This window comes from Trachypithecus francoisi, unplaced genomic scaffold (assembly GCF_009764315.1).
Source record: "Trachypithecus francoisi isolate TF-2019V2 unplaced genomic scaffold, Tfra_2.0 Lachesis_group10, whole genome shotgun sequence".
Taxonomy (NCBI): domain Eukaryota; kingdom Metazoa; phylum Chordata; class Mammalia; order Primates; family Cercopithecidae; genus Trachypithecus; species Trachypithecus francoisi.
The window spans coordinates 54,187,809-54,203,899 of NW_022681455.1; the positions used below are offsets into that span (position 1 = coordinate 54,187,809).

A 16,091-nucleotide genomic window follows, 5' to 3' on the forward strand; every position below is an offset into this window, starting at 1 on the left:
GAATGATTGAAATGGAGTAGATGAGAACATCTTCGGAATTGAGGAGCTCAAAAAGTTGAAAAGACAGAGATTTCTACTTGAGTTTTGAAATAGGCAAAAATTACAGGAGAAATGTGAGGAAAGAACTATTATGATCTATGAGTTAACATCATCAATAAATAAGGAGAAATTAGCAGAAAGTTGATAGATAAAGTCAGTGAAAAGAATAATCAAGTGATATCATTTTATAAAATAATTTTCAAAAAATGATATTGTATAGAGAGAGCAATGTTTAGAAAGTCTCAATTGAGAAGAAGGTGAACACATTCCAGAAGTTGAGTCTATTATTATTTACTTTATTATTTCAGAAGTATAATTGTTTTTATTTTCATACAGACTCCCACAACTCTTCCAAGAGCAGCTGGTCGAGAAACCAAATATGTAAGTACCTTTATAATTATACACACTGCTTTTCAAATGGGTGCCTGTGTATGCTTTGGAGAGAACACAATTATACAGTAATTTAAATATAATTAATTGATTTTTTTAATAAGTTGAAGGGTAGGATGATGTGATTGGCTCAGATATAGAAAATCAGGTTATGTCAGAGATAAAACATCAGGTATGCTTATCAAGTAAATTTGTTCTTAACTGAGATCTAGTTGGATTAGTTTAGCTAAATAAAACAGAACTGCCACACCTGCTTCCTGATTTTCTAGTTATCAACACTTAGATGACATTTTCATTTTTGTAATGGTTTATTATGCTTATAGAATAGTCAACTCATATACTTGAAACATTAAGATTTGTCCATTTCTAATGGGATTGCCAGTTTAATCAACTTTGACTATTTTGTTGCTTTCCTGCATTTAAATTATTAACAAATAAACCAATTTCCACTTTTGAGCAAAAACAGATTGATCATGGATAGATATAGACTCACATTCAAGTCAAATAATTATGAGTAGCTGGCTCTGAGTGTGTTAGACATACACATGCATAGCCTCATCCCAACTCCAGTATTCACTCACCTAATAATTGTATTTTCCATCATGTGGTCAACTTCTGCTTCTGACCAAATGTATTCTAGTAGAAATAAGATTAACTCCTTAGTAAGTGTTTAGTTTTAAGTCTAAAACAAATTAGTCAACTATTCCATTTAAGTTATGCGTTTGTAGTTTTTATCATAATTATGAAGAGTAAATAGTTATTAAATGTGTATTTTGTGCCATATCGTCATTGTAATTTATACAGTTCTTCCTCCATTTGAATCTCCCCAAGGAAAGTAATAAACTGGGTGAAATTACTAAATTTTATAACATCCAGAAAATTGTGTTCAGAGGATGTGAGTTGGAACACTGCTTAGACCATTTTCTGGAAGTTTCACTGTTATTTTTCATTATTATTGGAAGCCATTGAGAGTAATACTTAAAAATAATAAAGGCATTTAGTAGACTAGACCCAAGTTTAAAATCAGTGTGCTTTTAGATAGCTATCTGATTCTGGGAAAATTACTCATCATTTTACCTTTCTGTGCCTTTGTTTCTTCATCTATGAAATGGGGATACTAATAATTTTCTTATTACGATTTATATTAGCTAATCTATAAAAAGCCCTTAATGCAATCCTGATACAAAGGAATTGCTCAATAACTAAAAGCTTTTCCTTTCCCTTTCCCTTTTTCCTTTATTCACACCTCCTTTCTTCTCTTCCTCTTATCTATCTTTGGAAGACTAGAAGTATCTTGATTTAATTGAATTCCTTGATTCGTTATTGGGTACAAGAAAAGAAAGTTTCCTAAAAGTGTTTCTATACTTTTTGTGACTAATACATTTTACAAGAGCCAGACCCCCAAAAAAGTCACTGGAATTTTTGCTCTTTCACTCACCTTCTTGTCTTACCTACTCTTGCCTTTCAGCAAAATGTCTCTAATTAGATTAGTTTTCAATAGTTTCAGAGAGTTATTGTCAGTATCTATTCCTCTCTGGGAGTGGTTAATTTGGTAGCAATTGAAATGATTCTGGAGCGGCTTCTTCAATCTCCATAGTTAGAAATTATTTGAAATTATTCTTTACTTTCAATCAATTATCATACTTAATTAAAGCATGTTAACTTTCATGTCCTTAATGTTGTGAGAGCATTTAAGTCATTCAAAGTTAAGAGTGAACCGTCAAACAGCTTCAGTATAGGCTAGAACAAATATAAACTCTAATTCAGATAAGATTCTTGACCTTAATTAAAATTCATTTCTTGAGTAAGAAGCTTTGTTTTTACTTTATTTTACAACATGACATTTGAATTGTTGTTTGTGGCCCGTAAAATACGTCCATGTCTTTTGGAAGATCATAAGGGATCATTTTACAATGAAAGGTCAAAACTAGTTTGGCGCCGACTCTCGGATTAGTCATATTTGTACATATTCAGCTGTAGTTATTACAATTTACTAAGTGATGTCTGATACTTTTAGTTTGAGGAGAAAAGATTAAATTTTAGAGCAGAAGTCCACTTTAGCTATAAGCTTTAGTCTTGAGTGAACAAGAGCTTATCTTGTATGTCTTAAATACAATATGTTCTGATTTTTTTAAAAAGAATGACAGTGTAATATTTTCTTCTAAAAATTCTAATATTCGTATTGACTCAGTTATGGGATGTCTCACTTTAAGTATGAGTTTACTAGCTGTTATTTCATTAATTAATTTATCACTATATATTTCTCTCTTTCCCATGAAAACTAAAATGCGACTCTGAGAAGTCTATTTCTGTAACATTTCAATATTTCACCATCTGTCTTCAAACTTTGGAGAAAGTTGTCATCTTCAGAGTATATACCTGCTGGGACTCAGTGAGTCCTTGACTTTGTAGATATTCTTAGATTAAATTCAAAGGCGGGTATCATGCAGGTTACCAACTCCTATACCACAGAAGAGGTTGAATAAAGGGAAGACATAAATTAGAGCCAAGAAAAAAAAGTTTTGTTACACTTGAGGATATCCTGAACAAGTTAGTACTGACCACCTAAAATTCCTATTTGTGGAGGCTCTTTAAATGTAGTATATCTGATTACTACACATTATATATCTCAAAACACCACTATGCATCCCATGGATATGTACAATTATTATTTGTCAGTTAAAAAATAAAATTAAAAAGATATAGTATAAAATCTATGGATCAAGACTCGTAGAAAAGCTAGTCACTATTTCTAGCCCTGGTATTCAGTTTTCCACCTCTATTCATTGATTCGACAAATATTTATTGAGTGTCTACCAAGTACCATTCACTGAGGAGTCACTGGGGTGAGAGGAGTGAACACAATGACAGGATGCCAATTTCTGAAGCATATATTCCAATGATAAGACAGATAGTGGCTGGGCGCGGTGGCTCAAGCCTGTAATCCCAGCACTTTGGGAGGCCGAGACAGGTGGATCGCAAGGTCAGGAGATCGAGACCACCCTAGCTAACACGGCGAAACCCCGTCTCTACTAAAAAATACAAAAAAACTAGCCGGGCGAGTTGGCGGGCACCTGTAGTCCCAGCTACTTGGGAGGCTGAGGCAGGAGAATGGCGTAAACCTGGGAGGCGGAGCTTGCAGTGAGCTGAGATCCGGCCACTGCACTCCAGCCTGGGCGACAGAGCGAAACTCCGTCTCAAAAAAAAAAAAAAAAAAAAAAAAAAAAAAAAAAAAAAAAAGACAGATAGTAAACAGTTAAAATAGTAAATGAGCAAGATACTTTATTATAGAAATAGAGAGGAGGTAGCCAGAGAACCTATTGATGTTAAAACCAACTGACAAATTTGCTAGTTTTCAATGTATTCGTAGGTTTTCCAGTTTTCCTGGGATAATTATAATGGTTTAATAAAATAATAAGAAAGTGTATGGCTAATTCCGCTTTATAGGCCTTTGGTGAAAGACTGTCTTCTCTGGAAAAAAAAAAAAAAAAGAAAAAGAAACAAGGAAAATCAACTCACAATAATGTTTCCTTCTTTGGGTCTTTATTGCACATATTGTGACATTTCATACAGTCTGTTTTTAGAATGAGCCAGGTGCAGTAAGAGCAACACTAATTCAGACTAATTAAAGTAAAGGTTTTCTCCAGTCTGTGGTGTTCTTAAAATGCAGGCTATTTTAAAATAATTTAATTGGGATTCTTTTAAGTGTAATAGAATTGAAACTAGGCTAACAATATGTTGAATAGGGAGTGAGCCTTTGGTCACTTGCAGGATTGATTAATTTATCATCAATATTTCATTCGATTATTTTAAAAAGATGCTAAATTCAACAATAATAATAACTAATATTTTGAGCTCTTACCTTGAAAATAAAGCTTAACTATCTCATTTAAACCGTATACCAAACCTATGAGGTGGGTATTCTTATTTTAAAATCTCCATTATACAGAGGGGGAAAACAAGTCTGAGAAGTCAGAGTAGGCAAAACCCAACCCAAGTTTTCTTCATGTCAAAGTTTCTGCCATTGATACTTCTATGTACTTGTAGAAGTGTAAGTACATACTGGAAATAGTTTGCATTCTTTACATATTTTATCCATTCATATTTATACCCTGGCTCCAAATTATTTCTTCATGCCCAATAACCTTCAGCCTAAACTTAGAAAGAATAATTTCATATTTGGTCATATTAACATCTAAAATGATAGTGATTTACTGTTTCCAGGGTTTTAAATCATGTGCTTAAATGTACATTAACTCATAATATATCAAATAAGGTATAAGAGAGTTATTTCTTATTGACAATCATTTTTAAAGTTTATTTCCTTCAGGTAAATAAATAGATTTCCTTTCTACACAAATTTTTAATATATTTATTTTTGTGGGTACATAGTAGGTATGTATGGAGTACATGAGATATTTCGATATAGGAACGCAATGCATAATAATTACATCATGGAAAATGGAGTATCTGTCCCCTCAAGCTTTTATTCTTTGTGTTACAAATAATCTGATTATACTCATCTAGTTATTTTAAAATGTACGATAAAATTATTATTGACTGTAGTCACTTGGTTGTGCTATCAAATACCATGTCTTGTCAATTCTTTCTATTTTTTTTTGTACTCGATAACCATCCCCACCTCCCCACCCCAAAGCAACTCCCACCATTCTCAGCCTCTGGTAACCATTCTACTCTCTATCTCCATGAGTTCAATTGTTTTGATTTTCAGATCCCACAAATAAGTGAGAACATGTGTTGCTTGTCTTTCTGTGCCTGGCTTATTTCATTTAACGTAATGGCCTCCAGTTCCATACATGTTGTAGCAAATGACAGGATCTCATTCTTTATAATGGCTGAATAGTACTCCACTGTGTATAAGTACCATGTTTTCTTTATTCATTCACCTGTTGAAGGACACTTAGGTGGCTTCTAAATCTTAGATATTGTAAACAGTGCTGTGGCAAACATGGGAGTGCAGATACGTCTTTAATATACTTATTTTCTTTCTTTTGGGTATATAACCAGCAGTGGGATTTTGGATCATACATGGTAGCTCTTTCTTTTTCATTTTCTGAGGAACCTCGTAGTTGTTCTTTATAGTGGCCGTACTAATTGGTGGTGTACAGTCCCACCAACAGTATATGAGGGTTCCCTTTTCTCCACATGCTCATAAGCATTTGTGATTGCCTGTCTTTTGGATTAAACCCATTTTAACTGGAGTGAGATAATATCTCATTGTAGTTTTGATTAGCCTTTCTCTGATGATCAGTGATGTTGAGCATCTTTTCATATGCCTCTTTGCCATTCGGATGTCTCCTTTTGAGAAATGTCTACTGAAATCTTTTGCCCATTTTAAACTACAATTATACTTTTTTATAGAGTTGTTTGAACTCCTTATATATTCTGGTTATTAATCTCTTCTCAGATGAGTAGTTTGCAAATATTTTTTCCCATTCTGTGGATTATTCCTTCAGCTTGTTGTTTCCTTTGCTGGGCAGAAGCTTTTTAACATGATGTGATCTCATTGGTCCATTTTTGCTTTGGTTTCCAGTGCTTGTGGGGTATTACTGGAGAAATTTTTGCCCGGAAGAATGTCTTGGAAAGTTTTTCTGATGTTCTCTTGTAGCAGTCTCATAGTTTGAGGTCTTAGGTTTAAGTATTTAATTCATTCTGATTTGATTTTTATATATTGCAAGATATAGGGGTCTAGTTTTATTCTTTTGCATATGGATACCCAGGTTTCCCAGCATCATTTATTGAAAAGACTATCTTCCTTATGTGTGTTCTTGCCACCTTTGTCAAAAAACGAGTTCACTGTAAGTGAGCAAATTTATTTCTGGGTTCTCTATTCTGTTCCATTGGTCTGTGCATCTGTTTTTATGCCAGTACCATGTTGTTTTGGTTACTATAGCTCTGTAGTAGAATTCGAAGTCAGATAATGACTCCTCCAGTTTTGTTCCTTTTTCTCAGGATAGCTTTGGTGATTCTGGGTCTTTTGTGGTTCCCCATAAATTTTAGGATTGTTTATTCTATTTTTATGAAGAATGTCATTGATATTTTGATAGGAATTGCTTTGAATCTGTAGATTACTTTGGGTAGTATGGACATTATAACAATATTGATTCTTTAAATCCAAGAACATGGGATATATTTCATTTTTTGTGTGTGTCCTCTTCAATTTCTTTCATCAGCATTTTATAGTTTTCATTGTAGAAATTTTTCACTTCTTTAGTTAAGTGAGTTCCTAGGTTATTGCTTTTACTTGTGACTATTATTGTACATGATATTACTCTTTTGACTTCTTTTTTAGATTGTTCACTGTGGGCATGTAGAAATGCTACTGCTTTTTGTATGTTAATTTTGTATCCTGCACCTTTACTGAATTCATTTATCAGTTCTAATAGTTTTGGGTGGAGTCATTAGGTTTTTCCAAATATAAGATCATATCATCTGCAAACAAGGATAATTTGACTTCTTTCTTTCCAATTTAGGAGCCCTTTATTTTTTCTCTTGTCTGATTGCACTAGTTACAACTTCCAGTTATGTGTTGAATAACAGTGGTGACAGTGGACATCCTAGTCATGTTCCAGATCTTAAAAGAAAAGCTTTCAGGTTTTCCTCATTCTGTATGATTCTAGCTGTGGCTCTGTCATATATGACTTTTATTATGTTTAGATATACTCCTTCTGTACCCAGTTTTTTAAGAGTTATTTTTTTTTATCATGAAGAGATGTTGAGTTTTATCAAATGCTTTTTCAGCATCAAGGATCACATGGTTTTTGTCCTTTATTTTGTTGATATGACATATGACCTTGATTAATTTGCATATGTTAAGCCATCTTTGCATCCCTGGGGTAAATCCTACTTGATCATGATGAATAATCTCTTTAAGGCATTGTTGAATTTGTTTTGCTAGCATTTTATTGAGGATTTTTGCATCAATATTCATCAGAGATATTGGCCTGCAATATTCTTTGTTTGATGTATCTTTCTGGCTTTGGTATCAGGGTAATACTGGTCTTGTTATAGAATGAGATTTGTAGTATTCCCTTCTCCTTTTTTTTTTTTGAATAGTTTAAGTCAAATTCGTATTAGTTCTTTAAATGTTTCATAGAATTCAGCAGTGAAGCCACTGCGTCCTGGGCTTTGCTTTACTGGGAGACTTTTTATTACAGCTTTGATTTCATTAGTTGTTATTGATCTGTTTAGGCATTGGATTTCTTCATGGTTCAGTCTTGATAGGTTGTATGTATCTAGGAATTTATCAATTTTCTCTAGATTTTCCAACACATTGGCATATAGTTGCTCATAATAGCTACTAAAAATCCTTTAAATTTCTGTGGTTTCATTCCATGCTCCTGGATAGGAAGAATCAATATTGTGAAAATGGCCATACTGCCCAAAGTAATTTCTAGATTCAATGCTATTCCCATTAAACTACCACTGACATTCTTCATAGAATTAGAAAAAAAAAAACTTAAAAATTCATATGAAACCAAAAAAGAGCCTGTATAGCCAAGACAATCCTAAGCAAAAAGAACAAAGCTGGAGGCATCATGCTACCCTACTTCACACTATACTACAAGGCTACAGTAACCAAAACAGCATGGTACTTGTACAAAAACAGACACATAGACCAATGGAACAGAACAGAGATCTCAGAAATAAGACTGCACATCTAAAACTAGCTGCTCTTCAACAAACCTGACAAAAACAAGTGATGGGGAAAATATTCCCTATTTAATAAATGGCTCTGGGAAAACTGGCTAGCCATAGGCAGAAAATTGAAACTGGACCTCTTCCTTACACCTTATACAAAAATTAACTCAAGATGAATTAAAGACTTAAATGTAAAGCCTCAAACTATAAAAACCCTAGAAGAAAATCTAGGCAATACCATTCAGGACTGGCACCAGCAAAGATTTCATGATGAAAACATCAAAAGTAATTTCATCAACAGCAAAAATTGACAAATGGGATCTAATTAAAGAGCTTTTGCACAGCAAAAGAAATTATCATCAGAGTGAACAGACAACCTAGAGAATGCGAGAAATTTTAAAAATCTATTCATCTGACAAAGGTCTAATATCCAGAATCTACAAGGAACTTAAACAAATGTAAAAGAGAAAACCAAACAACCCCACTAAAAGGTGGGCAAAGGACATGAACAGATAATTGTCAAAAGAAGACATTTATGCAGCCAACAAACGTGAAAAAAAGCTCAACATTGCTGATCATTAGAGAAACACAAATCAAAACCACAATGAGATACCATCTCACACCAGTCAGAATGGCAATTACTAAAAAAGTCAAGAAACAACAGATGCTTGTGAAGCTGTGAAGAAACAGAAATGCTTTTACACTGTTGGTGGGAATGTAAATTATTTCAACCATTGTGGAAGACAGTGTGGTGATTCCTCAAAGTCCTAGAACCAGAAATGCCATTTCACCCAGCAATCCCATTACTGAGTACATACGCAAAGGAATAATATAAGTCATTCTGTTATAAAGACATACACAAATGTATGTTCATTGCAGCACTATTCACAATAGCAAAAAGATGGAATCAATCCAAATGCCCATCAATGAGAGACTGGATGAAGAAAATGTGGTACATATACACCATGGAATACTGTGCAGCCATAAAAAGGAAAAAGATCATGTCTTTTGCAGGAGCATGGATGGAGCTGGAAGCCTTTAGCCTCAACAAACTAATACAGGAACAGAAGACCAAATATCACATATTCTCACTTATAAGTGGGAGCTGAGCGATAAGAACACATAGACAAGGGCAGGGTGGCGGAGGAACAACACACACTGGGGCCTCTTGGGAGGGTAGGGAGAGGGAGAGCATCAGGATAAATAGCTAATGCATGTGGGGCTTAATGCCTAAGTCATGGGTTGATAGGTGTAGAAACTGCCACAGCACACGTTTAGATGGGAAACTAATCTGCATGTCTTGCACATGTATCTTGAAACTTAACATAAAATAAAGTAAAATAAAATAATTTAAAAAGTGCATGAGGAAAAAAAATTCTGTAGTTTCAGTTGTAATGTTTTCATTTTCATCACTGATTTTGTGTTTCTTCCCCTTTTTTTCTTTATTGGTCTGTCTAAAGATTTGTCAATTTTCTTTATCTTTTCAAAAATCAACTTTTTGTTTCATTGATCTTTTGAATTGCTTTCTTTGTTTCAAATTTATTTATTTCTGTTCTGATATTTATTATTTTTCTTCTACTAATTTTGGGTTTGGTTTACTCTTGCCTTTCTAGTTGTGTAAGCTGTTTTATTAGGTTATTCAAAGTTTGTTTTTATGTAGGCACTTACAGCTATACATTTCCCTGTTAGCACTGCTTTGCTATATCCTGTAGGTTTTGGTATTTTGCATTTCCATTATCCCTTGTTTAAAGAAATTTTTCAATTTCTTTCTTAATTTCTTCATTGACCCACTGGTCATTCAGGAGCATATTGTTTAATTTCCATGTGTTTGTATAGTTTCCAAATTTCTTGTTACTATTGATTTCTAGCTTAATCTCCTGGTGGTCAGAGAAGATGCTTGACATTGTTTTAATTTCTTGAATGTTTTAAGACTTGTTTTGTGATCTAACATATGGTCTATCCTTGAGAATGATCTATGTGCTAAGGAGAAACATGTGTTGAAGCATGTATAGCTGTTGGATAAAATGTTCTGTAAATATCTATTAGGTCCATTTGGTCTATAGTATAGATTAAGTCTGATGTTTCTCTGTTGATTTTCTGTCTGGGAGATCTGTCCAGTGCTAAAATTGGGGTTTTGAAGTCTCCAGTTATTATTGCATTGAGGTCTATGTCTCTCTTTAGCTCTAATAGTATTTGCTTTATATATCTGGGTGCTCCAGTGTTGGTTGCATACAAGTTTGCAACCATTATAACCTTTTGCTGAACTGACCCTTTTATCATTATATAATGATGTTCTTTGTCTCTTCTTCAGTTTTTGTGTTGGTATCTGTTTTGGCTGATATAAGTATAGCTACTTGTGCTCTATTTTGGTTTTCATTGGCATGGAATATATCTTTTTTCCATCCCTTTATTTTCACTCTGTGAGTATGTTTATAGGCTAAGTGTGTTTCCTGTAGGCAACAGGTGATTGGGTTGTTTTTCATCCATTCGGCCACTCTATGACTTTTGATTGGACAGTTTAGTTCTCACACATTGAATGATATTATTGATAAATAGGGACTTACCCCTGCCCTTTTGTTATTAGTTTTCTGGTTGTTTTGTGGTATTCTCTTTTTTCTTTCCCTTTTTCCTTTCTTTTTGTGAATGTGATTTTCTCTGGTGGTATGCTTTAATTTCTTACTTTTTTATTTTTTGTGTATCTGTTGTATGTTTTTAAATTTGAGGTTACCATGAGGCTTGTAAATACCATCCTATTCATTATTTTAAACTGATGACAATACTTGACACTAATTGCATAAAAAAACAAACATACAAAGAGAAAACTAATAAAAACCCTACACTTTAACTTCATGTCCCTGCTTTTTAACTTTTTTTATGTCTTATTATACTATGTCTTAAAAAGTTGTTGTTATTATTTTTGACTGGTTCATCATTGAGTCTTTTTACTTAAAAGTAGTTTACATACCACAATTACAGTGTTATAATATTCTGTGTTTTTCTGTGTGCCTACTATTGCCAGTGAGTTTTTGTATCTTCTGATGATTTCTTCTTGCTCATTAACATTCTTTTCTTCCAAATTGAAGAGCCCGCTTTAGCATTTCTTGTAGACAGGTCTGGTGTTAATGAAATCCCTCAGCTTTTGTTTTCTGGGAAGATCTTTATTTCTCTTTCATGCTTGGAGGATATTTTCACCAGATATACAATTCTTTGGTAAAAGTTTTTTTTTTTTTTGTTTTTCTTCAACACTTTAAATATGTCATGTGACTATCTCCTGGCCTGTAATGTTTCCACTGAAAAGTCTGCTGCCAGACATATTGGAGCTCCATTGTGCATTATTTGTTTCTTTTCTCTTTCTGCTTTTAGGATCCTTTCTTTATCCTTTACTTTTGGGAACTTGATTATTAAATGCCTTGAGGTCGTCTTCCTTGGGTTAAATCTGCTTGGTGTTCTATAACCTTGTTGTACTTGATATCTTTCTCTATGTTTGGGAAGTTCTCTGTTATTGTACCTTTGAATAAACTTTCTACTCCTACCTCCTACCCTTGTTTCTTTCTCTACCTCATCTTCAAGGCCAATAACTCTTAGATTTGCCCTTTTGAAGCTATTTTCTAAATACTGAAAGTGTGTTTTTTATTCTTTTTTGTCTCCTCTGACTGTGCACATTTTCAAATTAGCTGCCTTCAAGCTCATTATTCTTTCTTCTTCTTGGTCAATTCTGCTATTAAAGGACTCTGATGCATTCTGCAGTATGTCAATTGCATTTTGCAACTCCAGTATTTCTGCTTGATTTTGTTTTAATTATTTCAATCTCTTTGTTAAATTTATCTAATGGAATTCTAAATTCCTTCTCTATGTTATCTTGAATTTCTTTGAGTTTTCTCAACACAGCTATTTTGAATTCTCTGTCTGAACGGTCATATATCCCTGTTCTTCCATGATTGGTTTCCAGTGCCTTATTTAGTTTGTTTTATGAGGTTATGTTTTTCTGGATGATCTTGATGCTTGTGGATGTTTGTCAGTGTCTCAACATTGAAGAGTTAGGTATATTTTGTAGTCTAGACAGTTTGGGCTTGCTTATGCCTGTCTTTGAATTGTCAGGCAGAGACTTTTAGTTTATTCCCTTACTTTCCCCCAGAGAAATAAAGTCTCTCTTTCTGTACTGAGCTGCCTGGAACTGGGGGTGAGATGCATATACCCCTGTGGCAAGTTCCCACAGGCCCTCTGCAGTTCCACGGATGCTGTCTGGGAGGCAGGGTTTAGAGTCAAAAACCTTAGAAATTTACCTGAAGTTCTATTTCTCTGAAGCTAAGCTAGCACTCAAAAAAAGTCACAATACAAAGTTCTTTCTGTTTTTCCGTCCCCTTTCCACAGGCAGAGGAGCCTTTCCCTGTGGCCACCAGCACCACCAGCACATGGGCAGGGACGGCAGTCTGCCAGGCCACCACTGATGTTCACTAAAAGCCCAAGGGCTCTTTAGTCAGCTTGTGGGAAATGCTTCCAGGCTGGGGACTCACTCTTCAGGGCAGTGGGCTCCCTTCTGGCCCAGGGCTGGTCCAGAAATGATGTCTAAGAGCCTATGCCTGGGTTCAGGGACCCCAAGAGCCTGTTTGTTGCTCTACCTCCCTGTGGTCAAGCTGGTACCTAAGGTGCAAGACAAAGTTCCCTTTACTTTTCCCTATGCTTTTCTCAGACAGAAGGAGTCTGTCACTGTATCCACAACAACTGAGAATGTGATGGGTCACACCTGCAGTCAGCCCATCTCAGAGCCCAAGGCCCATGGTGTACTACCTGGGTATCACTGCTGGTTATTCAGTACCCAACAGCTCTTTAGTCAGCAAGTGATGAGTCCTGCCAGGACTAGTCTTTCCCTTCAAGGCAGTGGGTTCTCTTTTTGCCCAGGATATGCCTAGGAACATCATGAGCTAGAGCCTGTAATGGGGGCATCATAGCTCTGCTTGGTACTCAATCCATCTGTGGATGAGATGATCTCCAAGATGTAAGACAAAGTCCTCTTTACTCTTCATTCTCCTCTCCTTAAGCAGAAGCAAGGAGTCACTTTTGTTGCTGTGAGCAGCACTGTGTGGAGTTGGGGAAGAAATAGCACATGAACTCCCTTGGCCATGCCAGTTGGTATCTCCCTAGGTCATGTGCCACCCTAGTCTACTGGCTCTGAACTCAGTGCAGTACTAGGAGTTGCCTAGGAATTGCAGTCCTTATTTCCTAGACTTTCAAGTTTGCCTAGAATCCTAGAGCACTTTTGCCCATGGTGGTGAGCCTTGCCAAGAAAGTCAACTTCTAACTGCTGGGATGGGCAGTTCCCGTCTGAGTAGGCCTACTCCAAATGCTCTCTCCATCTCTGGGCACTGGCTGAGCCCAGCATAGTTTTGCTTTCTGCTGTTAAAAGGCAGCACTGAGTTCAATGTAATGTCCCCCAGTTGCTGTGCTCTCCCTTTCCCAAGTGCACAGATTCTCTGTGCTGCATGGCCACTACTGGGGAGCTGGGGGGAAGGGTGGCATCAACAATTCAGTACTGTCTCTCCAACCCCCTTCAATGCCTCTTTCAGCAATATGAAGTTAAAACTAGGTATAAGATTGCTCACCAGATTTGGTTCTTGAGAGGGTTGTTTTCTGTGTGCAGATAGCTGCTAAAATGTGGCATTCCTGTGGGAGGTAAGAACACTGTAAGTTTCCATTCTAGCATCTTGCTCCAGCCCTCAGGGATGAATTATCTATTAAAATTCGATTTCATTCTATTTTCATTCTATGAACTTTGTAGAGGGAATTTTTTGTCTTTGCATTATATGTTACCTTCTAAATGTTTATTATTTTTTATTAACTACCAGTATAAATGTGTCACATTTATATAATTCAAAACCATAGTATGCTTTCTTGATAAAGAACAACCTCTGAAAATAGGGTAGTATTTGGTCCTATTACTAATGCATCAAAAACTCTTAGTTGGAATCACATTCTATTGATAACAACTTATTTTATAAATCCTCTCCATTTTATAAATTACTTTTAAGTGCAGAGGAAATATCTGAGATGGAGTTATTAAATATTAGATAGCATACAGGTAAGATCTCATTTTAATGAGCTTGAGAGACAGAAAAATATCATTACAATGGAAGTATATTCCTTCCAAAATATCAGAATATATTGAAAAATGTGTCAAACTTTATTAATAATATTTTCCACTATATATACAGATATTCAAATAAAGGTCATCTCCAGTTTCACCAGCTCACACACTCTTCTTGTTGCTATGCTTGGAAACGTTGCTATGCTGGAGTGTTTCAGAGGTGATGTGCAATAATGCAGTCATAGATCTTAGGACGAGAGGTGAATTAATCCAAATCAGGTCCAGATCTGCTTCGCTGTAGGATGAGGCCAGAGATTTGATGAGGTGTAGGAAGAATTGGGAACAATTTAAGCAAGAAATTCCACTTGACTGATCATTACTTATTTCCTTTTCTAATTGTTCAGAAATATTTCTGCAGTATATGTATGTATGATAGGGTTAAGGAGGAAATGGAAGATAGTCTTCTGCATTCTGCTAGATGAGGAGGCAGAGAAGAGTGAATGAGACAACCTTCTGCTTGTATCCTTTTCCTTGCCATTTCAGATTTCATCAAATGGGAAGGTGCCTTATTTCAGACAAACTTCCCCTTGATCTGATCTTTTATTTCCCTATTTGCACATATAAACTATGACTTTCACTGGTCACCTACGCCCACTTGTTCTGTCTACCAACTATGTTCATGACAAGTTAGAATCATCATTTCCTATCTTAAAGAATCAAACTTTAAAAAAATTTCTATATCTACTCCTTATATATATTATATATTATGGGGGATATATTACTAATTTAGAAAATGGTCTTTAGTGAGATATTTAGACAGGGTAAGTTCTTTTTTTTTTGAGACGGAGTCTCTCTCTGTTGCCAGGCTGGAGTGCAGTGGCGCGATCTTGACTCACTGCAACCTCCGACTCTTAGACAGGGTAAGTGCTATAGATAGTAAGAATAAGCAGTTCAAAGTAAGGAAGACATGATGTGTCATAATATATCAAATGGCCTTTGATATATTTTCAACATAGATTTTCAACATGGATTCATTTTTTTGTGTAGTGCCTTATGTACAAATAATAGGAACACTCTCTAGGTTAAGAGTAAGACAGTGTCTTTATCATTTTATAATTTTATATGTCCTCAATGCTAAGCTTAGCACTCAGTAATAACTAACTGCCCAATTCGTATTTTGAGTGTTGTCTTTCTACTTAACTGTACATTAGTCTTGACTGGGAGAAATAACGTAATTCAATTAGCATGTTATCACTGATTAGCGCTCTCTGAGTTTTGAGAAAGGAAGATTCAGGACAGTTAGAGCCAACAGAGAAAAAGGGAAAAGAAGCATCATAATGGTATCAAATCTGACATTATATTCAGGTGGAAGGGACATGAATACTGAAAGGGAAAAAAGCATGCTAAAAGTAGAGTATCAGAATACAGAAAGAAAAGGCAACTGTTTGACACTTTTTATTGAATCCAGCTTGATTTTTCCCCCAGGCCCCCAAGATGGTGTCTGTTAGAGTGATGCCGACCAAAAGACACCTGTCATGAATGTGAAATGGTGCAGTTTGCAAGGAATGAGAAATCTAGATGATGAATAAGGAGCTTGGCTGTTCTTTGTGTGCCTTTGGCGTCAAGTCTTTGGGAGATGAAAAGGTTTCTCCAAAGCTGGCTTGGGACAAGTGGTGTCTTGTGTAGGAATTTATCTTTCAATGGATTTCAAATCCTTACCTTTACTTAGTCTCTAATTCTTTTAGTTTCCATATAACTTAATTCTTAAATTGATTTTTTTGAAATAAAATTTTTTTTACCTTCATTATTTTTTTGACTGTTCTGTTAGTTTTTTAAGTTTTTCTTTCTTTTTTCTTTTTTTTTTTAAGGATACAGTAATGGCTAAAGCCCATCTCTCTCTTTCTCTCATTATTTTTTC

At 35.2% G+C, this 16,091-nt stretch overlaps 1 protein-coding gene across 12 annotated transcripts in view; it reads left to right on the plus strand.

The window, feature by feature from the left end:
• Nucleotides 1–16,091, plus strand: part of MLIP (muscular LMNA interacting protein) — a 262,957-nt gene that overhangs the window by 161,922 nt on the left and 84,944 nt on the right. For all 12 annotated transcript variants that reach the window (XM_033217477.1, XM_033217478.1, XM_033217485.1 and 9 more), the window contains one exon: nt 376–420. In XM_033217477.1, the coding sequence (XP_033073368.1) occupies nt 376–420 (45 nt within the window). The remainder of the gene's footprint in view (nt 1–375; nt 421–16,091) is intronic.